Raw genomic sequence first — 26,186 nt, 5'->3', positions numbered from 1 at the left:
CATCCCTTCTCTCATCATCAGATTGTGAGATTTCAGGTTCCGAAGTAATTTATAAATTATTGCTCTGTTTCTAATGCTTTTATATTGAACGATCAGACACCTAAGTAATCTAGTTATCAATAAATCTGTGTACACTATTCATATGGAACGTTAAATTGATCTTGGATAGATTTCTGTCATTATCTGTTATTGCTTCCTAGATTAAGCCACGCTTTGAGCTACATAGTTCCAGTGATGTAATCCATATCCGAACATGCTCAGACTCTTGTGCTGCGCTAATGAATCTTATACAGTATATTGCGAGTTATGGCGATTTGTATCCACCTAGCAAGACAGAGATTAAACCTGGGGTCGTCAAGCGGAAAACCAAGGTATGAAATGGCAAAGTAATACTTACTCACATAACACTACCACCATCACATTTCCTAATCTGACACATTAGCTGTGCTTTCCACAATAATAATTATAGTAATAATAATTAATATATACTTTTTATAGGGTTTTCCCCACAAATACTTAATCTATTGTGTGGGCTTAATGTTGCTGAAGCAGTTCTCACAGTAATTGCTTTTGACAATAATTTTTCCTTTCCTCTTGGCACTCATAACATTTAAGCTCAACAGTACAAAATCTTTTAAATACCATCCTGATATACTTAATTCTCATTTTGAAGACAAGATTCTAGGACATAGCCATATGTGGACAGGCATATATATTTCAAACACTGCGACACTTAGGCATTTCTCTAATACAGTGTGTATTCACACTCAACAATGATGTTACAGACCTTCAAAACATTTACTAAAACCTTTTTGCCTGTCTAATCTAGAGTACAGTCCCAGTTTAATGTTTATTTTAAAATGCAATTATCTTCCACACTGGTTTTACACTGGAATACCAAACCATGAAAGCAAAAATCATATTCATAAATACTTGTTAAGCACAGTGCTTCAGTTTTTTTATAATTGTAACTTTATATAGTTCTTCTGTTTGTAGGCAGATGCCTCTAGCCAACCATCTTCTCAAGGACTAGTCCTTGCTGAAGCGGAACAACAGATTTTACGGGATTTGATGAGTGATGCTATGGAGGAAATTGAGACCCATCAAGCTGCTTCCCCCATTAGGCCACAATCTAACGGTAGAAGAAGCCTAGAATCACATTTAACACTTCAAAATTTTATATCAGATTTCAGTCTTAATGCCAATATTGCAGAAGTAGCAACTTAAGGTTAAATTCAGACATATGTAATGGAGTAAGAGCAGGTAGTTAGAACAGTAGGCAACAACTTTAACTCTTTGGGACTTAGTGCATTAGGGGGCTGGGCAGACATAAAGGGATAAGACATACTACATCAAGTAGGAAACCCGGAGCTCATTCACAGCAGTTGAGTCAGTACTGGAGGATAGGCGTAGTAGTCTACAGTATCAAAGGAAGAATTTAGATTCAAGAGAGTCATCTAGGGAGAAACCATTAGGAGAAAAAACAAGGTAATTGATTATGTAAGAGGACTGTGATTTTTTTTTTCTTTTATTTTTTTCATGGTAAGAACTAAATACCGATTTGAGATTGGTTAAGAATATTGTATTGTAAGATATGATGGGAAAGATAAGAGGCTAAGATGAGAGGCTGTGTTCTCAAGTCTGTTGCTAAGGAATGGAAGATTAGACATTGATTGCTGTCATGTCAAGAGTTATTTGATTAAGTAGTAAAGAAAGACAGTTTCTATGGGTTCTTTAACCAAGGTGAACTAAAATAATAAAATTAATACAGTTTTTGCTGATGATCAGTGCTGTGATTGTTTTGAGTCTTAATAGCAGATTAATTTTAGAAAGATGGGTTTGTTTTATGTTAGGAATATATTAGCCATATAATACCCTTATTTTATTTCCGATTCTTTTAACACTTAATTTTCGAATTATTCTAAATATCACAATTTCAGTCACTGAATCTTGTGTGTATCTTACAAAGATATTTCCATTGAAATGACTTCTTTTATATCAGGAATCTTGGATGAAAAATCTCAAACCCAGGAACCAGCTTGCTCAGATCTCTTCCTGTTTCCAGATGAAAGTGGGAACATCTCACAAGAGCCAAGTCCCACATACACTTCATTTACTCACCACCTGATTAAAGAGGCGATGGGAGACATACCGACTGAAAATGATGACTTCTGCATTCTTTTTGCACCCAAAGCTGTTGTTTCTGTAAGAAGTTCGTAAAATTAAGAAATCTAGATATAAGATAGATTGAAGAAAATACATTTGAGAGCTGTCCCTTTAGATTTTGTAACTGTCTGCCAACTGTCTGGGTGGTCAACAGGGCTACGGAAAGGAGAATATTCCTTATATTTTGTTGTTATTGAAATGTTGCCATTTTGGAGGAAGTCCCACCATTCATATAAAAGATATGTAGCAATTTTTTAGAGTAAACCTGAGAATTCATGTCATGCATTGTTCTTCCCAGGAATGACAACAAATATACTAGAATATATATAGATAGTATTTAGTCCTCTTCTATTATGATTGTCACCTAGTAGCAAATTTGCATTTTTCCTGTGTTGGCATTTCAACAAATGTTTAATTATAACATGTAGTGTAGTTTAAAAAGGCTTATAAGAAAAGTACAGTATTTACCAAGATATTTTGTCCTTGCAAGCATTTGTCTTGTATCCATTCATCAGAAAATCCAAGTTTTAATTTAAAAAGAATGCCAACCTTTTTCCATTGCTGTTATAGACCCTATTACCAAACTTTGCACAAAAGTTTCTGTGGGTAAACAGCAACAGCAGCAGCAAAAACATCAGTTCTTAACTCCCAGTGTCTGTCTCACCACTGCACAAAAAATTATGAGACAGAGCATTGACACTTAAAAATAGGTCTTCTCTTCCCTCATAGTATCACCACTAAACTATTACTGATAGATTCCCTTTATCTAGGCAGACCAGAGTCAACTCTAGATTTCTGATATTGAGCCCCACATTCACTTGGCTAACCCTCAGAAGTCCCATCTCCAGCAGTACTAGCATAATAGTAGCACTTCTTTATGTTTTAAGACTTAATTTTTCAGTTTGGATGAAGAGTCGCATTTTATTTCCTTTCAATTTCCAGTTAACCTGATATCTCCTATGAGAGAGAGAGTAATCTTACTGGGGCCAACTTTCAAGAGAGAGCTGTTCTGAGTCTTGAGGCCGTGCAATCTTAGAATTTATAGAAATGTAGGACTAGAAGGGATTTCAGGAGATCATCTAGCCGCCCCTCACCCCCTCTGTGCTGAGGCAAGATTAAGTATACCTAGACCATCCCTGATTGGTGTTTTGTTTAATCTGTTTTTAAAATCCCCCAAATACATGGATTCCACAGCTTCTCTTTATAACCTGTTACTACCAAAACAATAACAGTTATTGGGGCTGTATTCCATATTTTTCATAGTATAGAAGCAAAGAGGACACTGATCTGTGTTTATCTTGAAGAAATTAAACAACTGAATGAAGAAATTAAGAATTGCACTCACTTTCCTGTGTAACTTTTTTAGGAGAAAGAGGAGGAGCCAGTAGTGAAAATAATGGTTGATGATGCAATTCTGATAAAAGACAATCATTTCAGCCTGCCTGTAAAAAAGGCAGATATGAGCAAAGCCCCGCTACATTTTCCTATTCCTTTGGTTCGCTATGTTGTGAAGGAAATCTCTCTTATTTGGCACCTTTATGGAGGAAAGGATTTTGGGACTGCACCTACTACTTCTCCAGCTAAAAGTTTTATGTAAGTGCTTTAGGTAACTAAGTATTTCTTTTTCAGATCCACACATGCTGCATTTGATTTCAAAACGAAGAGTTAAATGAACTTAACGTACTTTCTTTTTATAATGACTGTCCTGTTCAATTTAATTCTGGAATGTATTTCTCCCACCCCTTGATCTGAATGAGTTCAAATTTGTTGACCTACAGGGTACTTTGAAAGTCAAATGTATTCTTCCAAGCTTTCCCTGCGGGGAGTGGGTTTAATTGGGGATGAGTGTGTTGAAGGTGGTTGTGGAGAATGGTATCTGTTTTGCGGATTTAAGCAGGTTGGAAGAGAATTAATATTATTTTGGATAACAATAGGAGTTATTTTATTAATGGTAATTCAGTGGAAACAGTGTATATGTTTTATAATATTTTACAGTGCCTAAAGCTCTGCATGACTATTACAGTGAAAATGAGACATATTTTTAGTTTACATTAATGCTGCAATTTTTCAGTGTTAATTTTCTCTTTTTGACTATGAAAATATTTAGTAAAACCCAGTAAAATATGCATGCTTGTGTGGTTAGAGATGGTATGGGCTTACTTTCAATTTAAACTCAGAAAAAATATTCCTTTTTCTCCCACTTTTAGTAGTCCTCATAGTTCTCCTTCTCACACACCAACAAGACATGGACGTAGTATGACATGTGGGGGAAGAGGAAGGAACCCAGACTTCTTAATGGAAATACAGTTAAGCAAGGTGAGATAGTAACAGAAAAATCTGCAGACACAAGGGCATATATAATACATATTCTAAAGACTTTATAAACCCTAATGATGAGTTACTGACTCCATGAAGCTAGAAGGCTTACTAGTAAAAATGAGCATTAATCTTACTTAGATGCAGAAGTCCATTAACACAGTTATGCTGAGTGATGGACTTAGAATTTCTTTACCAAATGAGTTTACAGGGCTGCATGGTTGGCATAGTGCAACTTTCTTTGTTTGGCAACCATATTTGAAATGAGGAAGGCTGAACAGTTATTAAAATATTTGCTTTTCTTAAAGTATTTTTATATTGACAGAATCCTTTTTTTTCCACCACTTTTGCTATCTTTATCATGATATAACTTTCCTTTCTGTTTACTCCAAATTGAAATTGCTATTATGAAGACATTGTTGTAGACATTTCTGTTGGAATTAGCTCTGAGATGCCTGGGGTTTCTCCGTAACTTGATATTCGGTAATATTTGCCCACCTCACAGCATCATTAACACCATTTGCCACAACAATCTATTACTGCTATAACCAAATTATGCTAAGTTACATTTAATTTAATTATTTTTAATGATATACTCAGCTTTAGTATGGAACTTAGAAAGGTGAATGTGAGACTATTAAAAATATCATTAACAAACAGCTACTGGTTAAGTAAGTTTAAAGTAAATGGATGGATATTTTTTAAACTAGCCAGAACCATTTTTCATTTTCTCACTCTTACAATGTTTTGGAAAGCCTCTTGAGCATGAAAGCTCTTAAGTAAAGCCAAATTACTTCTATCCTTCAAATTCCTTGTACATTTTGTATTGCTTAAAGTAATTCAGCCCATTAACTGTTAATGTGCAGCAAAACGTGTGATGGTTTTCTATTTTATCCTTTTCTAGGGACCCATTGCCATGGTAAAAAGAGGAAAAAAGAAAAGTTAAAGATTCCACTTGAATATTTCAGTGATTCTGTCAAAGTGTAATGGCTCCTTCTAGATTGTTGTGGATGCTTTACATATTAATCCTAACAGTATATTAAGGCTTTCCTCTCTCTTTAGTGCAGTGTAAAGACATAAATCAATTGCCATGCTGATGCAAAGATATTCATCTGAAAATAGTGGGGTCATAGTGTGAAAAATATAAAGATTCTGAACAGTGCTCAAATGTCAGATGACCTGACTTAGAAGTTGATGATTTGCTGATATCTGCATTGCCAACACTCACAATATTATTACGAATGTCATGGATTGGGGTCACTTTTAATATTCTCACTGTCATGCTCTATCTGCAAGCAACCTCAGGAATTTGGCCTCAGCTGCCTGCAGTCTCCTTGCTGGTCACCAGAGGTCACTGTTCCATTTGCTGTGCATGTAGTCCTATTCTACACTAAATAGTAGAGAGGGGAGGTTGCTGAGTGTGCAAGGGGAGAAGGAGGCGGATGACTTGAGGGTTAACGAAGCATAGGAGTGGAGGAGAGGAATAAGTGGGGGTTGCTGGAGAGAAGCACTTGTGGAGGGGAGGCTGCCAGCAGGCAAGGGAGAAACAGGATAGTGAAGTGTTGTGGGGGGATAATGGTTGGAGTCATGGAGGGATTGGGTGTATGTAGAGACAAGGAAGTAAGAGAAGATAAAGTTTCTGGATGAGGTTGACTGGATCAGAAACATGAGTTTCCTGGGATGGGGCAGAAGCAGAATGTCACTGGAGACCGCATGGGGAACAGTCGGTCAGTGAGGGAAATGCCACCCTAGGACTGAGAGGAAAATAATAGTCTGGCAGGATGAATAGATGGAAAACACCTCTTCTCTCTCCCTCTCTTTTTGTGTTTGTATTTTCCATTTGCTTCAGATTGAATCTTCATCCTAAAATATGAATGTGCAAACAAAGCAGGGTTAGGAGGCTTTTCTGTTGAGTGCAAATATCAGACCCCAAGCCCCCACCATTTATTTATTTATTTTAAAATTTCATGATTTTAAAACCTGACCCATGATTTTTAAAGTCCAAGATTTATCAGTACTGTTATATTGTAAAGGCTTGTATGCATTGAACCTTACTATCCCCTTTTGCCTTTCTGTTCAAAGGTGAAATTCCAGCATGAGGTATACCCTCCAGGAGGGCCGGAATGTGAATCCAGTCTGTTGGAGCAGCCAGTGTCCCGGCAGGTTTTTATTGTTCAAGACCTTGAGATCAGAGATCGCTTGGCTACATCACAGATGAATAAATTTCTCTATCTTTACTGTAGTAAGGAGATGCCCAGAAAAGCACATTCTAATATGGTAAGGTTATGAAACTTATTCATAGAGAATTATAGTATCCAAACCTTTTAATTGTGAGAATGGTGTGGGTTCTTTGGTATTGCAGAAGAGCAAGTATGAGATAATGGAATGTTGTAATAGCATAAGCTTTATGTCAATGTAGGCTATTTTCTTAATTTCTTGTGAGTAGAGTTTGGTATAAAAGGTCATCTCATATAATAATCTATTTTTCAAGGTTATAGCAATTTTAAAATAGATCTAGCGCACACAGGCTTACTTAACGTGCACTGTATCTTCAGTTTTGAGTATGCATCACCTTGTGTGTGTACACTTTGAATTTCAGCTGCATATGGAGGCATGTACACCTAAGTACATTCATGTCAGAGGCTTTGGAGACCTGTTTCATTTGTAGCTTTCCTTTTCCAGTGAACTTTCAGACATACATCAATCCATGATAAGTTACTCATCCTCTGTTAGCTATATAATTGGCAAATTGAGATATGTTACAAAGACAGAAGTTGTAATAATTTCAAAGTATGAATGAAAGATGAACACTTTTCATTGGTCAGTGTTTTTGATTTGGGTTTTTATATTTTGAATTTTATATATTGAGTTTTTCTCTCTCATTCTTGTTCTGCAGCTAACAGTTAAAGCATTACATGTCCGTCCAGAGTCTGGCAGATCCCCACAAGAATGTTGTTTACGTGTATCACTAATGCCACTTCGCCTCAATATTGACCAGGTTGGTGATACTAGAGACACTGTCCATTAGATGAAGCATCATTGTGTCCTTTGGATTGTGGCAATGTACAATTTCTAAATGCTTGTGTGGAGAAATTTAATATGAGTATTATAACTTTTACACTTCTAACCTCCGAATGCACATTTTATCAATTCTTTTGTGGGTTTGATTGCCTTCTGTTATGTAGCTTTGGATTCCCTGCAGCTGTAAATGTATCTCCTTGTACATTTGTCTATGTCCGTTTTATATGAAAAATCTCCTTTTTAACAATTGAGCTTATCTAGTGCTCCAGCCAACATAGTGACTAGACTTTTTAATTTAAAGACTAGTACTATTTGCAGAAATGGCTATGCTCTCAAAGATTGCACTTCTGAAAAATTCAGTGATTTTTGAAACAGTGAATTTTTAAAGACCTGAGTACACTTATGTTTTGGCAACATTTGTATAGCTTTGTCATCCCAGTAAATTATCATTGGCTTGAAAGTAAGTCCGATAATGTTGAATTCTAATGTGAATAAGAGAAGTCAATAATATTTTAGTTAGAAGCACATGACATGGTAAGACTGCTGTATCACAAGCTCTTTGCCATTTGTTACCCTTAACACCTGTTTGGGACATTAATGACAGAGAGCACTGAAAAGAGATGGTAGAAATTAATTCTATCAGGATGTTTTTTATTAGTTAGGCAGGATTTTTATTTGTTTCGTATCCACTGTATGTGAGGCCTCCCAAACCCAAAAGTTTTAAAAGTTTAGAAGTGTAATGACATGGTTTTGATAGAAATGAGCAGTATGGCTTTGAAATTATCTCCTTGACTGACTTCTGCAGACTATGGAGTGGGAGAGTTTCAAAAGTACAAATTATATTTAGGTGTCTACCTTCCATTGGCTTTCAGTGGATGATAAACACCTAACTTACTGCCATTTGTGCCTCTTAAAATCTGCCCTGCCATAGTCTGTAATAGTTTCATGCTATATCCACCAAGAACAGAAATATAGCATTTTTTTAAATATGTATAATAGGAGATAGGTATATCTCCCAGAACTGGAAGGGACCTTGAAAAGTCATTGAGTCCAGCCCCTTGCCTTCACTCACAGGACTAAGTACTAATTTTTGCCCCAGATCCCTAAGTGGCCCCCTCAAGGATTGAACTCACAACTGTGGGTTTAGCAGGCCAATGCTCAAACCACTGAGCTATCCCTCCCTCCGCCCCCTATTTGAAACATTCCTATACCATGATTTTAGCTTTGCCCAGTATATGATGTCCACTTTTTCAGCCCCTAGAGAATGAACCACATTATGCCATGTGTTCCCTGGAGGAAAGGGCCTTCACATTGGCTCTGGGGCCCCCAATAATGACCTCCTCAGCTTTTTAGTAGTTCATTTCCAGTGGATCCATGCTAACAGGTTACCCTCTAGCTACATAGAAGAGGCCAAAGGAAAAATAATATAGTTCTAGACTGTAATCTGTGAGAGTTGGTGCAGGGACCAGGCATGTCCCCCACACTCTGAAGGGTCCCAGGAAAGGGATTGGGACAGTACTGCAAAAGCAGCTGCCCCACGTGCTGTGCAATGCAAGGGGGATTCCCACATTTCTGCCTGTGGCTCTCCATTGCACAATATGGGCCAATGTATTGTTTGGTTTAGGTTGCAACTGAAAAAAGGACTTGAGCTCTGGATGCTAAAATGTATTCTCTTGTTCCTTTGATTGATGTGCAAGTACCCACAGAAACATAACATCCAGGATTGAGGATGGTTTCTTCAGAGAACTCTAGATTGAAGTGATTTGTTTCTTTCCTTTGACGTAATTGCTTTATTCCTTTATTTTAGGATGCCTTGTTTTTCCTGAAGGATTTTTTCACTAGCCTTTCTACAGAAGTGGAAGTTTTAATGACTCCAGATCCAGAAGGTACTATCATTGGTGTAGTAAGCTGGAAACATACCTCTATCCCCATCTCTTCTTCTTTTTCTCTGTTTGTGTGTGTGCGCGCGCATACACATAATTTATTCTATTTGCTAAAGAACTATATTAGACATAATTTATTAAACCTAAAGCTTTCAGAAGAGTTCTCTAATTCTGTAGTGTTCTTCGAGTAGATGCAGAGTTGTATTCCATTTAGGTGTATTCCAATTAGGTGTATGCGTGCTCAGCGTGCTGGAGTTAGAGATGTTTGCCTACCAGTCCCCATAGAGGGTGGTGCTTGTGCCACATGGCTGTGGCCCTTCCCCTGGCTATTTGAGCTGTTCTCCTCCGTCGGTGCTGAGGAAGAGGTCTCATAAGATCAATCGGCACTGCTCCAGGTTGCAGGACGATGCCTCTGCCTCCCCCAGAAAAAGTGCAAACCAGATTGAGACTGAATCCAGTGTTCAGGATTGTACAGGTACTTCTGGACCCTTCTCTGGTACTGAATGGGAAGGGCAGAAACTCTGGATCTGGCCTCCATTGAGTCCAGTACTGATGATGGAGATGGTGGTCCCAGCTGTGTCAGCGTACCAGGCAGCAGCAGATCTCCTCTGCCTTTCAGTCCTGCCCTTAACAATGGCCAGGGGTGCGCCACCTATAGCCCCTCCAATGGAGCCAGCTGCCGAACCTTTGTGTCTGTCAGCATCACATCCAGTTGCACCCCTCCCCCATTGGAGATGAAACCAGTACTGGAATCACTACAGGGACCCTCTTCGGCTCCCCTGCCTTCATCACCCTCAACGTCAATGCACTCAGATTCTCCAGTACCACTGTTTGCACCAGGACTGATGCTGCCTATGGCACTGGCATGCTCGGTACTGACGGGACTGCCTTCATTGGGGGCACCAGTTCCTGCCTCGTTCTGGATGAATCGGGCCATCTATTGACTCGGGCATCACTCCTTCCATGTTCCCAAGATCACAGGGCTCTTCTGATTCCGAGTTGGGGATTGTCATCTTCCCACTCCACATCACCTGACAAGCTCCAAGGGCTGCCAATGGATCAATATGGCTCCCAGGGTTCGCATGTGCCCGGAAGCTGGGAAGTAGGGCCCAGGCCCTATTGGGATGGGAGAAGGGGCGGGGTCTGGGATGCTCAACCCCCTGCTCCATCCCAGACCCCGCCCCTTCTTCCAAGCCCCCAGTCCCTCCCTGCCTCTTCCCACCCCAGGTCCTCCCCTGCCCCTCCTCTTCCTGCCCTGTTCTGCCCCCACCCCTGAGCACGCCCTGTCCCCGCTCCTCCCCGCACAGTGCCTCCTGCACACCACAGAAGAGCTGATCGCCGTGGGCGGGAGGTACTGGTAGGGATGGGGAGGGGTTGATCAGCAGGCTGCCAACAGGTGGGAGGCGCTGGAGTTGGGAGTGGGGCAGCTGGCTGCCCGAGAGTGCTAAGCACCCACTAATTTTTTTCTGTTGGTGCTCCAGCAATGTTCGGCAGCTATCCAACAAGTCTTACTCAACAATACAAAGTTCTCCATTAGGATGGCCTACTTAGCAAAGTGGAAGAGATTCTCACTGTGATCCTTGGCCCATGGGACCCAAGTGACAAGGGCTTTCATCCAGGACATCTTAGACTGAAGTATCTGCTGCATCTTCAGAAATTGGACCTTTCACTCAGTTTGCTGAGAGTCCATTTGGCAACTATATCTGTGTTTCATCCCCCTATTCAGAGGAAGTCATTTTTTTCCAATACCATAGTGAGATTTCTGAAAGGGCTTATCTGCTTGCATCCTCTGGTCTGAGATTCAGTTCCCTTGTGGGACCTAAACATGGTTTTGGTGGCTCTGATGGACCCTCCATTTGAGCCCCTTGTGTCCTGTCTGCTGCCCCTCCTGTCTTAGAAAACCACTTTCCTGATAGCCACCACTTTGGCAAGAAGAGTATGAGAGTTGCAGTCCCTATGACTGAACTGTCTTACACTCAGTTCTCTAAGGATAAGTTAACAGCGGGACCATATCCAAAGGTTTTATCCAAGGTGGTCTCTCAGTTTCTTCTGAATCAAGCAGTGTATTTACCTGGGCTTTTCCCTAAGCTGCGCTCTTCCCCAGAAGAAAAGTGTCCCCATGCTCTGGATGTCAGGTGATGTCTAGCCTTTTATCTGGGCTGTCCTAAACCATTTTGTGTTTCACCTCACCTGTTCGTATCATATGCGGACTGCATGAAAGGGTGACTGGTCTCTGCACAGACCATCTCTAGATGGATAACATCCTATATCAAGAGTGAGTATGAGATACCTTCGGCTACGCCTCCTCCACGGCTATAGGCTCAATCCACAAGAGTGCAAGTGACAGCAGAAGTGTTGTTCAGTAACGTTTCCATGCTGGTCATGTGCATGGCAGCTAGGAGGTCATCCATGGGTATGTTTAAGAACCATTATGCTATTACTGTATCTTCCAGAGTGGATGCAGGCCTCCAAAGGGTGGTCCTACAGTCCCTATTTCTTAGACTCAGAGCCCCACCTCCAGATTGGGGTACTGCTTGTGAGTCACGTAAGTGGAAAGCACATCTGGATCTACTCGAAGAAGAAGTTATTACTTACTGTAACTGTGTTTCTTTGAGATGTGATTCAGCCATGTATTCCGTGACCCACTCTCCATCCCCTTTGCATCGGAGTCTCCTTCTGTGGGCTTTCGGTTGGAAGGAACTGAGCAGCGCTGTCTCATATAGCCAGGTGAAGCACAAGCACTGCCCCTCTATGTGGAATTCCTAAGTGGAATACACATCTGCATCACATCTCAAAGAAACAGTTATAGAAAGTAACTGTTTCTTCATCAGTTTTTGGATACCCACATAGGTCCTCAGCACCTCTGAAAACCAATCACAAGATATCTCTCGAGTTGTGCACCCAAAAATTGAAGCATATTATTGAACGCTTCTGAAAAGTTGTGAGCATATATGTGTAAAGCGTTGGAGCTATGGATGAACTGAGGGTATGTATAGTTACTAATTTAAAGTTAAATGCAGCTCTTGCAGAAGGAATTATATCCTAAATTTATATACAAGCAATAAAATGTTAGTATTAAGTTAAAGTAGTGTTTCCATCCATTGTAAACCTAGCCAAAAATGAGAGAATAAGATTTTTTTAAAGAATTATTCCCTCTTTGACTATATTGTATTCTCTTCTGTGTATGTAAACAATCTTAGATCACCTACTTTCTGTGATGCAACTTGCAGAAATATAGAGGCTGTGTAATTCTCAGTAGGGTTTCTTTTAAAATTCCATGAATGCTATGGCAAGCCTACGAATACTTAGAAATTACAAAGGTTTACTTGAAATTCTGAGAATTTTACTCAGTCTCTCATCAAGAGCTTTTTACCACAAATCTTTACTCCTAACTTTTTTTTAATGATTTATTTGTTAGCTTTAGCTACCTATAGAACTATTTATAACTTTACATATTGAGAACATTTTACAAATATTACTATTCTTGTGAAAATCCAGTGTTCTTCTTTGAGTGCTTGTTCACGTCAATTCCAATCAGGTGTATGCGCGCTGCATGCATGGTTGTTGAGGGCTCTGGAGCCCCCTGGAGTGGTACCTTCATGGCACTCAATATATGACCCAGCCAACCGAGCCCCCCTTTCAGTTCCTACTTACCGTTGGAACAGTGCTCACTTGCTCAGCCAGTGCTCCCTTAGCATTCTTCTATTAGCCATTACAGTTATAGTTAATATTATAGTAATTTAGTATAGATAGATAGTAGGTTGGGAGTGGGGATCTCTCCCCTGGCTCCCTGCCGTGCTTGTAATAAGTGTCTGGCTCCCTGCCGTGCCTGTAATAAGTTTATGCCCATCAGTGACCCCAATGACTCTTGTCTAAAGTGTCTGAGGGAAGCTCACCAAATGGAAAGGTGCAAAATCTGCAGGGCTTTTCGGCCAAGAACCAACTAGGGTGTGATTTCCAACTAAACCAACTGTTAATAGAATCCGCTCTCCGCCCAGAGCTGGCTGCGGACTGCCAGCACCCTGCACCAGACGCGTTCATATGGAGTGCTCTGGCATCCATACGCAACACAGTGCCGAGGAAGGATTCTACCACAAGAGACCCTCGGCACTGGCACTCCCTGGCTCCATACCCATGGCACCACTTGACTTCCCCATTGCCGCACAAGAACAAGGGCACAAGCCTCGTCAGCTGTGTTCCTGGCCCAGATCCTGATACAAGAGATCTGCAGGGCAGCAGCTTGGTCATCGGTGTATACGTTTACCTCTCGCTATGCTATCACCCAACAAGCCAGAGATGATGCATCACTCAGCAGGGTGGTTCTCCAGCCAGCGATTCCTTAACTCTGACCCCACCTCCAGGGTAGCGCTTGGTAGTCACCTGATTGGAATGGTCGTGAACAAGCACTTGAAGAAGAAAAAATGGTTACTCACCTTCTGATAACTGTTGTTCTTCGAGATGTGGTGTTCACGTCCATTCCAATACCCACCCTCCTTCCCCTCTGTCGGAGTAGCCAGTAAGAAGGATCTGAAGAGGGGTCAGGTCAGCAGGGTCATATACTGAGGGCCATGAAGGAGCCACTCCAGGGGGCTCCAGAGCCAACCTGACAGGAGCTGCTAAGTGCACGTGGCACGCACACCTGATTGGAATGGACATGAGCAACATATCTTGAAGAACAACAGTTACGAGAAGGCGAGTAACCGTTTTTTATACACTACAGTACATTCAACTGTAACAGCATGGATTTGTTTCATTAGACAAAAAAAAACCAAACCAAAACGCTTATTTAACAGGCTGCTTGAAATTACTGTGAAAGACTATGAATTATTTGTTTACTGTATGTAAATTTTTATTATCTCAGTTAAAAAGTCTCCTGGTGCTGATGTAACCTGTAGTTTGCCCAAGCATGTCAGCAGTTTCAAGGACCCAAGCCCGGTCATTTCTTTCTCAGTACACAAGCAAACAAGCCAAAATGATAGTGTTGATTCTGTGGATATGGTTAATGGAGAGGACCATCATTTTTCACATGAAGAGACATCGTTCAGTGATCAACCAGTCTTTTTCAGGTAAATTTTGGTTGCAAGATTTCCAGAGGTGTGCACGTATTCTATCATTTTTATTGCTTTTTATAAAATACGGCATTACAATAATTTCTGTGCAGCCTCAATGTGCATTATCTTTTTCTTTCAGAGCTTAAATGTAATACTATGATGTATCATTGAAAAATAACCATTTATTGAATTTCCTGTTAGCTTTTTCAAACTGTCACATGTATATGAATGGTCCCTGCACTGAAGAGCTGAGTCTAAATTAAAATTAACATGATCAAGGATGACAGTGAATTAAGGGAGGGTCTGGGTGTTATGGGAGAGAAGAGGGTTACAATAGTAAAATATCATGAGTTGAGCTTTAAAGTAGTTTTGCCCTAAAAAGTGACTGAAGAAATTGCACCTTCTTATTCAACAGTTCTGCCTTATGTATTAGTTATATCTACTTATAACAATTAACTTTTCATTTTCTTACCACTACAGAACCAAGCTGTGGGAGAGTGAGCTAGATTCTGTTCCAGCACGTGCATCACCAACAGAATGGTTAACTACATTCCAATTCCTGGGGCAAATTCTGCTCTCATTTTCATGTGTACAAAGCCACTGAAAACAGTAGAGTTGCACCAGTGTAACTAAGGGCAGAATTGGCCCATGGAAAAGATTGTGCTGATACAGAAGGAATATAGCTTGATTTTCTGATCGCAAGATGAATTTGCTGGGCTGATAGTTAGAAAAAGATGATATAAACTTTTACAATAAGCAGATTTGATCTGGAAGTCATTGAAACAGTGAACTTGGAACCCCACATTGCTTTTTATGCTCACATTTTGGAGTAGAACAACAGTCTAAGGTGCACTACAGTGATATATGCCTTACAAAAAAAACTGAAGAGAATCATTATAATGTGACATGCACCTATTTGTGGTCCATACTTTGGTTTTTCTTTTGAGTGGCTTCATTTATTTCCTGTTTCAGTTTCTCTCACTGTAATAAATTGTTTCCTTTGTATATTTCAGAGAATTTCGATTTATATCAGAAGTTCCAATACGTCTTGATTACCATGGCAAACATGTCTCAATGGATCAGGTTTGTTTACAACACAGACACTATCTGATAAAACTGATATTTTGTGTGTTTTCTTTCTATAAATGGAACTATACTTTGTGCTACCTACCATCTGCAGTGTAGTCTTGAAAATTCTCAAGCATTACTTATTTAAACTTTCAATGAAACTAAATAACGTGGAACTGTTACGTGAGAACAGTGGGGTAGATCGTTGGGTCTGGTTCACCATTATTCAGCACAGGAAGTATTATTCAGCCACTTTCACCCGGTAGGAATGGATCTCAAGGGATGCTTGAAGTGCGTTAGAGCTCCAGCTATGCTGTTGGGTGCACCCCTTGATGCACCCCTTGATACACCTCCATCTCCACCTCTCCTGCTGGAGAGGCCTGTGCCACCGAAAGATTTCCCTTACACCAGTTTGCTAAGTTGGTATTATGGCTTCTTTATCCAAAGCACCTTATGTCAGTTTTCATCTGGCATAGTTCAAAATGCAGTAATAAAATAAGTAGAGGTTATAGGAGCAGGTTTTATTTCCGGGTATGCAGTTTAAAATATATTCAATAAAATTTGTGTTTGATCCAAGGTTTTTAAGTATTTATTTCCCAACGTCAGGTTGCGTATTGCAGATAGGCTTTTAGATTGACCAAGTATTTAATTTTCAGGGTACGTTAGCTGGGATTTTGATTGGTCTTGCGCAATTAAACTGCTCAGAGTTAAAGTTGAAGAGACTTTGCTATCGACATGGGTGAGTTTACAAAATTTTAATATGATTTTTTTTCTGGAAATTGGATGTGGATGTTGCAAATACTTGGGTATACCAAGCAAAAAGCAAATTCTCATATTAATCATTTTTAAAATTCAGAGCACACTGCAATGATTTTTATAAGGAGAAACTTCATTTTTAATGCACTTAAACTGTTTGTTTATAAACATTTGTGGTGTGAATGAGATGAAAACTAGGACTGAGAATTGTCTAATATGGCTCCAGTTCAGGAAAGTGTCTGTTCAAAATAGCTCTTAACCATGTACTAAACTTGACCGTAAAATCTTAAAATTAAACACATGCTTAAGTTCTTTCCTGATTCAGAGCCTATGGGAATAACATGAAGCTGTGCTTCTTCTTTATCAATTTTCCCCACAAGTTTTCTTCCACTAACATACCCCAGAATGCAATTGTAGATATATTTTTTTTGCTGGGGAGAGCACAAAGATCAAATACCTCAGTTTGCCAGGAGTAAGTGAGTATGGCATTATAGCCTTCACTTTCCCCCTTATTTTAGTGTTTAAATGTCTTTTCTTGTTCTCATTCACTAGAAAAAAACATCCCTCAAGTCATAGAATCATAGGACTGCAAGGGACCTTGAGAGGTCATCTAGTCCAGGCCCCTGCACTTATGGTAGGACTAAGTATTATCTAGACCATTTCTGACAGGTGTTTGTCTAACCTGCTCTTAAAAATCTCCAATGATGGAGATTCCACAACCTCCCTAGGCAATTTATTCCAGTGCTTAACCACCCTGACAGTTAGGAAGTTTTTCCTAATGTCCAACTTAAACTTCCCTTGCTGCAATTTAAGCACATTGTTTCTTGTCCTATCCTCAGAGGTTAAGAAAAACAATTTTTTCCCCACCTCCTCCTAACAACCTTTTACATACTTGAAAACTGTTATCATGGCCCCTCTGTCTTCTCTTTTCCAGACTAAACAAACCCAATTTTTTCAATCTTCCCTCAGAGGTCATGTTTTCTAGACCTTTAATCATTTTTGTTGCTCTTCTCTGAATTCTCTCTAATTTGTCCACATCTTTCCTGAAATGTGGCACCCAGAACTAGACAAAATACTCCAGTTGAGGCCTAATCAGCACAGAATAGAGCAGAAGAATTACTTCTCACGTCTTGCTTACAACACTCCTGCTAATATATCCCAGAATGATGTTTGCTTTTTTCGAAACAGCATTGCACTGTTGATTCATATTTAGCTTGTGGTCCACTATGACCCCTTTTCCTTTTCCGCAGTACTCCTACATAGGCAGTCATTTCCCATTTTGTATGTGTGCATCTGATTGTTCCTTCCTAAATGGAGTACTTTGTATTTGTCTTTATTGAATTTCATCCTGTTTACTTCAGACCATTTCTCCAGTTTGTCCAGATCATTTTGAATTTTAATCCTATCCTCCACTTGCAACCCCTCCCAGCGTGGTATCATCCGTAAACTTTATAAGTGTACTCTCTATGCCATTATCTAAATCACTGATGAAGATATTGAACAGAACCAGACCCGGAACTGATCCCTGCGGGAGCCCACTCATTGCTTTTCATAAATACTAATAACTCTGTCTGTTACAGTTTGTTAGGCGTGGATAAACTATTCTCTTATGCCATCACTGAATGGCTTACTGACATAAAGAAAAACCAGCTACCAGGAATCCTGGGAGGAGTAGGACCTATGCATTCATTAGTGCAATTAGGTGAGTTCAGTTCTGTTGCTGTTCAAATATCACATTGGTAAAATAATCTGAATATAGCATTTAGCAGCTTTCCAAGGTATAAAGGTTTATATAATAAGTTATGTGTTTTTGCATTCTGGCTGTAATTTCAGTTCAAGGTCTGAAGGACTTAGTATGGTTACCAATAGAACAGTACCGAAAGGATGGTCGTATTGTAAGAGGCTTTCAAAGAGGAGCAGCTTCCTTTGGTACTTCTACTGCAATGGCAGCTTTAGAGCTAACAAACAGAATGGTTCAAACCATACAGGTACATTTTACATTATATCTGAGGTTAGACAAGAGAACAGGTTTTTTAGTAATAATTATTATGGTAGTCCCCAAAAGCGCCACTGGGAATCAAGGCCTCACAATGATGGGTGCTGTACAAAAATGGAAAACAAATGGTCTCTACTCAGAGGGCTTATTTGATTTGATTTTACTTGAAACACTTGCAATATGGAAACATTGACAGCAAATAAATCAGGGTAGATAAAAATCATGCTTTAAAAAGTTAAAAATATTTTTTTAATTTCTGTTATGATTTGTAATGTATATGTTGCTTTTTTTTTTTACCATCCTCCTCCCATTTTATAGTCTTTAATTGTGAAAGTGGCTATTTTGTCCTTGTTAGTAGAATTACATATTTTAGATGTCACATAGGAATTTTTTTCCACTAAGAAGTTCTGTTGTTAAAATGCTCATCCGTGCTGAGAGAGACAAGCAAAGGGGCTCATCCCTACTGTGAGATCAGCACAAAATTGTAAGCAAACAACTTATGCTGTATTTGCAACCAACACCTCCTTCTGATCTAATGAACATCCAAGAGTCAGAAAAGCCAAAATGCTTGGACAAAGCTGTACTTTTCCACTAGGATTTGTAGTTTTGAAATCAGTGGGATTTGTGCTCTTGAGTCACTCAAGTGATTTTGAATATCCCGGTGTAGGCACTTAAATATGGGTTTAGAAGCTTCTACTTCTGAAAATTTTGGCCTGTGTATATAAAAGTTCACATTAACTTTATTAATGTTTTCAAACTCAGAATAACTTTCTGCTGTTAACAGAAGTAATTCTGTTTTGAAGTGAAAACAGTTCTATGCCCTAAGAGGAAAGAGTTTATTAAAATTACAATTTTAGCCCCTGAAGCTGCAAATACTTACTGCGCACATTTTTAACTTTATGCATATGAGATTTCCCATTGAAGTCAATGACATGATTCATATGAGTAAAGGTACATACCTGCTTGTGTGTTTTAGGAACAGAGCCTTAATTTTCAGTTTTCAACTACTGCCATTTTGTAAGATTCAGATAAGATATAAACCGTACCAGTAGCGACATTTAAAAGGCAGCATTTATAATTGAATTTATTATAAGATGATTTAAAATTGCAGTGGCATAAATTTTAAAAATAGTTTTACAAAGCCCCAACTTGATTTACATCAATTATTTTTTTTAAAGTTATTTAAATGATCATTTAAGTCAGTCATTAAAATCACCTTGATTTAAAATTATTCCACTGTGAAACAAAATATAAAAGGGGTTTTAATGTTATGGTATCTCTGTACATTGAGATAGAGGGAAGGAGGCAGAACATAAATTGTTATTTCTGATGACTTGTGTTGTGGTTCAGTGTGTAAAAGTGATGAGACTGTTTTACTAATATGTAATGTGGAGTGTAATATAAACCTTCTGACACCATGTTTGTCTGCCCTTTTTAACTCGTATTTAGCTAGTATTGTGGTAACAACTGAAGGAGGGAGGAATGCAAATAAAATGCATATTTATAGCTTTAAAAAAAATGTACCTGCTGGATTATCATTGTAATTTTTGTAAATTGTTTTGGCTAGGTATGTGATCAAATGCTATATTAAGAATGTATTAATTTATTTTTTCATTTGAACTGATCCCTAGGCAGCTGCAGAAACTGCTTATGACATGGTCTCCCCAGGTCCTAGTTTTATTGAGACAAAAAAAGTCAAACGATTCTCTCGGCATCGCTTAGCTCATCAGCCAGTAGACCTACGGGAAGGTGTGGCCAAAGCATACAGTGTGGTAAAAGAGGTATGCAAAAATGCTGTTATTTTTGACCAAATTGGCATTAAACCTTGTTAAAGCAAAATATGAAATATGTAAAATGGTATTAAAAAGTTCTTATTTTGAAATTTCAGCTAGAGAGAAATGTCAGATCGTTTGAAACATACAATCTAATTCATTAGACCAAACCCTATAAAAGACTCACACATAGGGAAAATCTGACAAACAGAATTAGGCCAAGGCAACTTGCAAACAAGATGAATTATAACCTGAGTCAATAGAAAATCTGTGTTCTACAGATCTGCATTCATGGAATCATAGAAATGTGAGGCTGAAAGGGACCTCAACAGGTCATCTGCTCCTTTTCTCTGAGCTGAGGCAGGATTTAAGTATACCTAAACCATCCCTGACAGGTGTTTGTCTAACCTGTTCATAGAAATCTCCAGTGATGAGGATTCCACAGCCTCAGTATGTAACTTGTTCCAGTGTTAACTATCCTTATAGTTAGAAACCTTTTCCTAATATCCAACCTAATCTCCCTTGATATTGTTCTGCTGATTTGTCCTAGTGTAAAATCAACAACCTTAGAAGGACGTAGGGGTTATTCTTATTTTGTGGCATCTAAAACTATCTAAAATTAAATTTCAGGCATTTATGATTTAAGCAGCAGCCTGTGAATGAAACTAGTGAAATTTCTCTACCATAGCAGCATGTTAAAAGGTTGAATTATTAGCTGTGTTGTAGTTAGTTATATTGTGGTTCAGTTGTTTGTTTCACCTATTGTGTGTTAGTAAAAATGTCCATCTTTTTTTTTTTATTCTGGTCATTATTTGGGGTGAAATTTGTGTGACAACAATAGTTGGAGGACAGATGAGTCTAATAGAAGTGAGGAAGTTTCAGTGAGTTCCGTCATTTTGGAATAGCCCAAACCTGCTACCTTCACTGCCCAAGAAGTTCCCCTGAGCAATTATATAAATCAGTCTTCTTATGTTTATCAGATTTTAATAAAAAAAAATATCAAAACAACCACATTAAACTTGTCTAGTTACAGTAAAATGTTGATATAATACACACAAATAGTTTTCTGCTGAGCAAGGGCTTGTCTACACAATGGGTAATGCAGTCTATGGAGGTTTGAGTTCTAAAGCACACTAATGTGGTGCACATTAATTAGTCCATGTAGACTCTGCTGGCGCACTTTTACATAGTGCTGTTTGAAACAGTTCTATATTAAAGTGCATTAGGGAACCATTAGTGCACAACAGCAGGGCTACACAGACCAATTTATGCGCAGCATATTAGTGTGCTTTAGAAATCACACTCCCATAGAGTGCATTACCCCACCACATAGACAAGCCCTAATGTGAAGAGGATGGATTTTCTTCTTAGGTAACTGATTATTTTTTTGTTGTTGTTTAATTTCCCAAGGGAATTACAGACACTGCCCAGACCATATATGAAACTGCTGCTCGAGAGCATGAGAACAGAGGGGTAACGGGAGCAGTAGGAGGAGTCCTCCGCCAAATTCCACCAGCTGTGGTGAAACCTCTCATTGTCGCAACAGAGGCAACCTCAAATGTTTTAGGTGGAATGAGAAACCAAATCCGGCCAGATGTGCGTCAAGAAGAGTCACAGAAATGGCGCCTTGGGGAGGATTGATATTTTAAATATGACTCAGCAAGAGAATAACGATGCTTGAAATACATAGCATTATGTCCCAGTGGCAGCTTTAGATGGAACTCATTTCATTTTATTGTGCTCATCTCAGGAACGAGGAGGTTTTCAAACAATTTAATATCAAAACATCCAACCGAAAGTTCAGAAGTGAAAAGCAAATTGATACTTGCTTGTGGACATGCTGCATGTTACCAAAACATATGGTAACTAGTGTCAAACACAGTGGAGCATTTGCTGCCAAGTCAGAAACATGCTTGCTGTATTTCAGTTACCATATTTTTCTTGGTTCATTTGATTTGCCATTAGAATCAGCAGTCCCTTTGTGATACTGTATGTATTTTAAGAGTTCTTTGAGCATGCTCATAAAAAGTCTTCAATAAAGGGCTCCATAGATGCTCTTCAGTAACTAAAGAGTTTCGTTTTGGACATCAGACGTGGAAGCCATATGACAAGAAGTCAGACAGAACGTTATAATTATATGGGTCATGAGCATTGTTTTTAGTGTGGCACTTAAAATAAGGACAGTCTCTTGGTAACTGTTCAGAAATTACACTCAGTGTTCATATGCTTGCGAACAATAATTGTCCCTCCTAAATATCAAATTCATACTTCTGTGGGTGTTTGAAGAACCTGAATGTTGCAGACATGTTCTGTTGTGTTGCACTTTAAAGGATATGGCCTGTATATTGTGCTTTTTTATAGTGTGAATAAACAGTAATGTGCATTATCCTTTATGATTTAGAAATTTATGCAAATTATTGAAAGGGACAACATTTGATGAAAATTTTTAAGAGAAGAAAAACAAAATGAAGTGTGGCTTACCTTTGTTTAAACTACCTTTTAAATGAAAAATACTAGTTTCTTTGTCTTCTGATGTACTGATGCCTATCATGAAATAATTATACTTTAAATATAAAGCAGTTACAGAACTGATGTAGGTAAGAGGTACCCTAAGTAGAGTACAAAAAATACAATTTCATAATTTAGTTTAAAATGATATGCAGAATATATTTTAATAATCTTCCCTTTGTTTAAAGGTTACATTGTTACAAACTATTGTTTTTGCCATTCTCACAGCATGGTATATTTCAGACTCCTTTAATACAATATTGATTAACTGAATGTCATGAGCAGCAATTCAGCTTCTGCCTTTTTTTTTTTTAAAGCAAAATTTTATTTACAAACAAGTTCTTGGTTTTAAAAACGGCACATTTTACTGCTTTGTTTGTTAGATATACTAGAATCCACTATATTGGGGTACCCCTGTCACTGGCTGGTTGTATCAATTAAGCATCTTGTCACAGCTGAGAGGAGATGCCATTTAACTCCCCCCACTCCCCCAAAAAGGTGAAGATTTAATGACATGAACTATTGTACTGAAATAGAATAATTGCTTCACTTCATCTTTCTTTGTTTTTTTTTTTTTGGCGGGGGTAGGGGGGGGGTTGAGTTTATTTTTTTCCTTGTCTAATTATTTGGTAATTTCTATATTAAAAGGTCACAGGTGAACATTTCACACCTGGGTAAATGCATCATAATCACTTGACATCGCTTGAATGAATCCTTGTAAGTGGAGTTATGTTATAAGTAGTATATTGTAGCTGCAGTCATTACCATTTGCTACTATTAGGCTAGTATACCAATATATCAGCCATGCTGGTAAAGGTATGTCCAAGTTAATTGGCATATACTGTAATAGACAACGTACCTCTGTCTATTTATCATATACATAAACTATTTTTGACAGATGAATTTAAGGAAATGGCTATTTAGTTTTACTTCATTTACAGATTCCCCACAATCAAAGTATACAGGGAGATGCCCTTAGAATATATTATTTCTACACAGATCCATACTGTCAAGGTATAATATTATATTTTTATAAGCTCTCTTTTTCATTAAGTCTCTTAATAATTCAAATTTTCAAACTTCACTTTTCACCATTTGTGCTGTTTACTGCTTGCAACTCATTCAACTTGCTCAATAAAACTGATCTGTTTATGGTTAGCTTCTTGGTTCTCATAGGCTAGAAGAATTTTGTTTAGGTTGCAAAAGCTGCACAGAGGTTTAAATTTAAATAAATAAATAAATTCACCTTTAAACTAGGACACTGTCTTTAAAATGTGTTGCAGATGTGGATACCCTATGATCTTAATTAGAAAATTGTATAGGGGATAGAAAAAGGGATTCACCACATGTGCTGTTCATTACTATAAGTTTGCGTGTGTGGGAGGGCACTTTACAAAATACACCAGATAAGGTTTAACTAAAACTTTGATTATAGTGGGTTATACATCTGTGTGTATGTAATGGGCACACAAACTTCCAAATCCAGTGCTGTATATCTCCATTAGCATGATGAGGTTTGTGATAAAGTTATTGTACTTGAGCTCTTCATTGTAACAAACTGTTATAGTTATTAACACTTTTTATAACTCCTAATAAGCTTAAACAGATCTGAACACACTGTAATGTGCAGATGTGCAAATAAACAGACAATTCTATTTTGCTTTCTTCCCTATACACATTCACAAAAGTGTAAATACCGACCAATACTACTTTTAATACTGATTAATCTGATGCTACCCAGGGAGACAGGCTCAAAACTGTTGTCTTGATTTTCTTAAGCATCTTGGCTCTTAACACTATAGTGGCAAGTGCCCTGGAAGTACCTGGTGTAGAGATCACTTCCATCATTCTTAAAAATTTCTTCATAAACATCTCTTCTATGACTAAGAGGAGCTCTATTCAGAAGCAGCTTCCATTTCCTTTCAGGTATTAGTTGGCAGTTGTTAAACTGCAGAGCAGAACACAATTTTAATTACTTGCACATAGATTAGGGACATGCAGTCATGTTGCCAGTGACTACATACTTGGTGGATGTCCATGTTTAATTTTTTTCATCACTTAAAAAGATCAGTTACAGTGGAGTCTTTTGTTTGTTTTTTGGTTTTTTTGCATCTGTTATTTGCTGTTGTACAGTTTATCACTGTTTAATGTCACTAGTGAGGTGGGTTTTCTTGATAAAGCAAAATACTATTTAATGGCAGGATGACATCAACAAGTTAAATTCCTTTGTTACTGGAGTTGATCCCAACCCCTGAAAATGTGATACCCAAATTTTAAATACATTCAAATGTTTTTTGGCTATTTTGTTTTTGGTTTGTTTGTTGTAAAATAACAGTGAAATCCAGCAATTAATTTAGATTAAGTGTATATTCCAGACCATCCCAGCTCTCACAGCAATACAAGCTTTTTCAACATGTTTATATTAAATCATTTTACACTCATCTTTTCATCTAGTCCCATCCATTTCCAGCCTTCACAATGTATGCTTCTCTCAACTATTTTAACTTGCTATGAATCTTGTTTACAAATTTAAAAAAAAATTAATTGCAGTTAGTACATAAATATTAATCATGTATTTACATTGTATTTCCTTAAAAAAACCTACCTTAATGCAACTTAGACAGAAAAAGAACTGTGTGTATATGTATGTGTATATTTTTTACATATTTGCTGGTAAAGTAGTTTTGTGGCATTGTTTGTATATAATTTGTTAGTGTAAAGACAGTCAATCTTATGAAGTTAAAAAACACTCTTGAAAGGAATTAAAATATTTAATCTTCCTATATTTTGCTTAAAGTACTTGTGCCCTCCATATATATTGAGAACTATTTTTAGATCATAACTTATCTGCACCAACCTTGATGTATATTTTAGTATATTAAAATGGTAAAAGCCTCATACAAATAGGCTGTTCTGTTAAATATACTTAATGGAAAAAGCTGTGGATTGGAATCAATATTTAATAAACGTCTTACTCTGCCTCAAGTCAGTTTTCTAATCCCACTGTATAAATTTAATATAGAAAATGACCTTTTTAAAAAAAAAAAGTAACTATAAGAAAATGTAAAAGCAGTTAGCCTTTCACCTGACTTAAGTTGGTTTTGTTGTTTTTTAAATCTAATGCTGCATATCTGTGTTAAACGAGTATTAAGGTTGCAGAGACAAGAAAAAATTAGAAAATGGCAGAATTAAGGTTGCCTGTGCCTCTTAATTCAGTCCTCTTCTACACAAGCATTATGAACCAGCCTTACCTTACCATGTACTGTTTTTCCCATAGAACCCCTGCCTCATTTGGTGAATGGGAAGTTACTCAGTACTACTTTTATCCTCCACATTCAATGTCTGGCCCCATGTCTTTGTTATTACACACCATTCAAATCCTGCTCTGAATGAATACAAAATTATTAATTTTCTGATGGCTGTGTTAATAGTGCTCTCACCATAACATCTAAGTGCTTCACAAACATTAATCTTCTCCACACCACTGTGAGAATAGGTATTATTATCCTCACTGTGTAGCTAGTGAACTGAGGCACAGAGTACTTTGCATTTTTATAGCACTTCATATGTTCAAAGCACAGCTCACTTGCAGTCCTGAGTGCTCACCACTTCTGCAAATCTGGCCCCAGCTCATGCAGTTAGTGGCCAC

The 26,186-nt window shown here is 38.1% G+C and overlaps 1 protein-coding gene across 6 annotated transcripts in view; it reads left to right on the top strand.

Annotated features, from left to right (window-relative positions):
• ATG2B (autophagy related 2B) overlaps nucleotides 1–25,522 on the top strand; it is a 102,628-nt gene extending 77,106 nt beyond the window's left edge. For 5 of the 6 annotated variants that reach the window (XM_050954435.1, XM_050954433.1, XM_050954434.1 and 2 more), the window contains 15 exons: nucleotides 201–371; nucleotides 997–1,138; nucleotides 2,003–2,205; nucleotides 3,533–3,759; nucleotides 4,374–4,482; nucleotides 6,565–6,759; nucleotides 7,379–7,480; nucleotides 9,311–9,389; nucleotides 14,248–14,452; nucleotides 15,451–15,520; nucleotides 16,162–16,244; nucleotides 17,842–17,963; nucleotides 18,095–18,249; nucleotides 19,889–20,038; nucleotides 21,440–25,522. In XM_050954435.1, coding sequence (XP_050810392.1) covers nucleotides 201–371; nucleotides 997–1,138; nucleotides 2,003–2,205; nucleotides 3,533–3,759; nucleotides 4,374–4,482; nucleotides 6,565–6,759; nucleotides 7,379–7,480; nucleotides 9,311–9,389; nucleotides 14,248–14,452; nucleotides 15,451–15,520; nucleotides 16,162–16,244; nucleotides 17,842–17,963; nucleotides 18,095–18,249; nucleotides 19,889–20,038; nucleotides 21,440–21,670 — 2,244 coding nt within the window. In that variant the 3' untranslated portion in view covers nucleotides 21,671–25,522. The remainder of the gene's footprint in view (nucleotides 1–200; nucleotides 372–996; nucleotides 1,139–2,002; nucleotides 2,206–3,532; nucleotides 3,760–4,373; nucleotides 4,483–6,564; nucleotides 6,760–7,378; nucleotides 7,481–9,310; nucleotides 9,390–14,247; nucleotides 14,453–15,450; nucleotides 15,521–16,161; nucleotides 16,245–17,841; nucleotides 17,964–18,094; nucleotides 18,250–19,888; nucleotides 20,039–21,439) is intronic. The other variant, XM_050954436.1, reaches the window with a different exon arrangement.
• Nucleotides 25,523–26,186: the final 664 nt, after the last annotated feature.

Source organism: Gopherus flavomarginatus, chromosome 5 (genome assembly GCF_025201925.1).
Source record: "Gopherus flavomarginatus isolate rGopFla2 chromosome 5, rGopFla2.mat.asm, whole genome shotgun sequence".
Taxonomy (NCBI): domain Eukaryota; kingdom Metazoa; phylum Chordata; order Testudines; family Testudinidae; genus Gopherus; species Gopherus flavomarginatus.
Note: the sequence above shows the minus strand (reverse complement) of the source record. Positions and strands in the feature narration are given on the sequence as shown.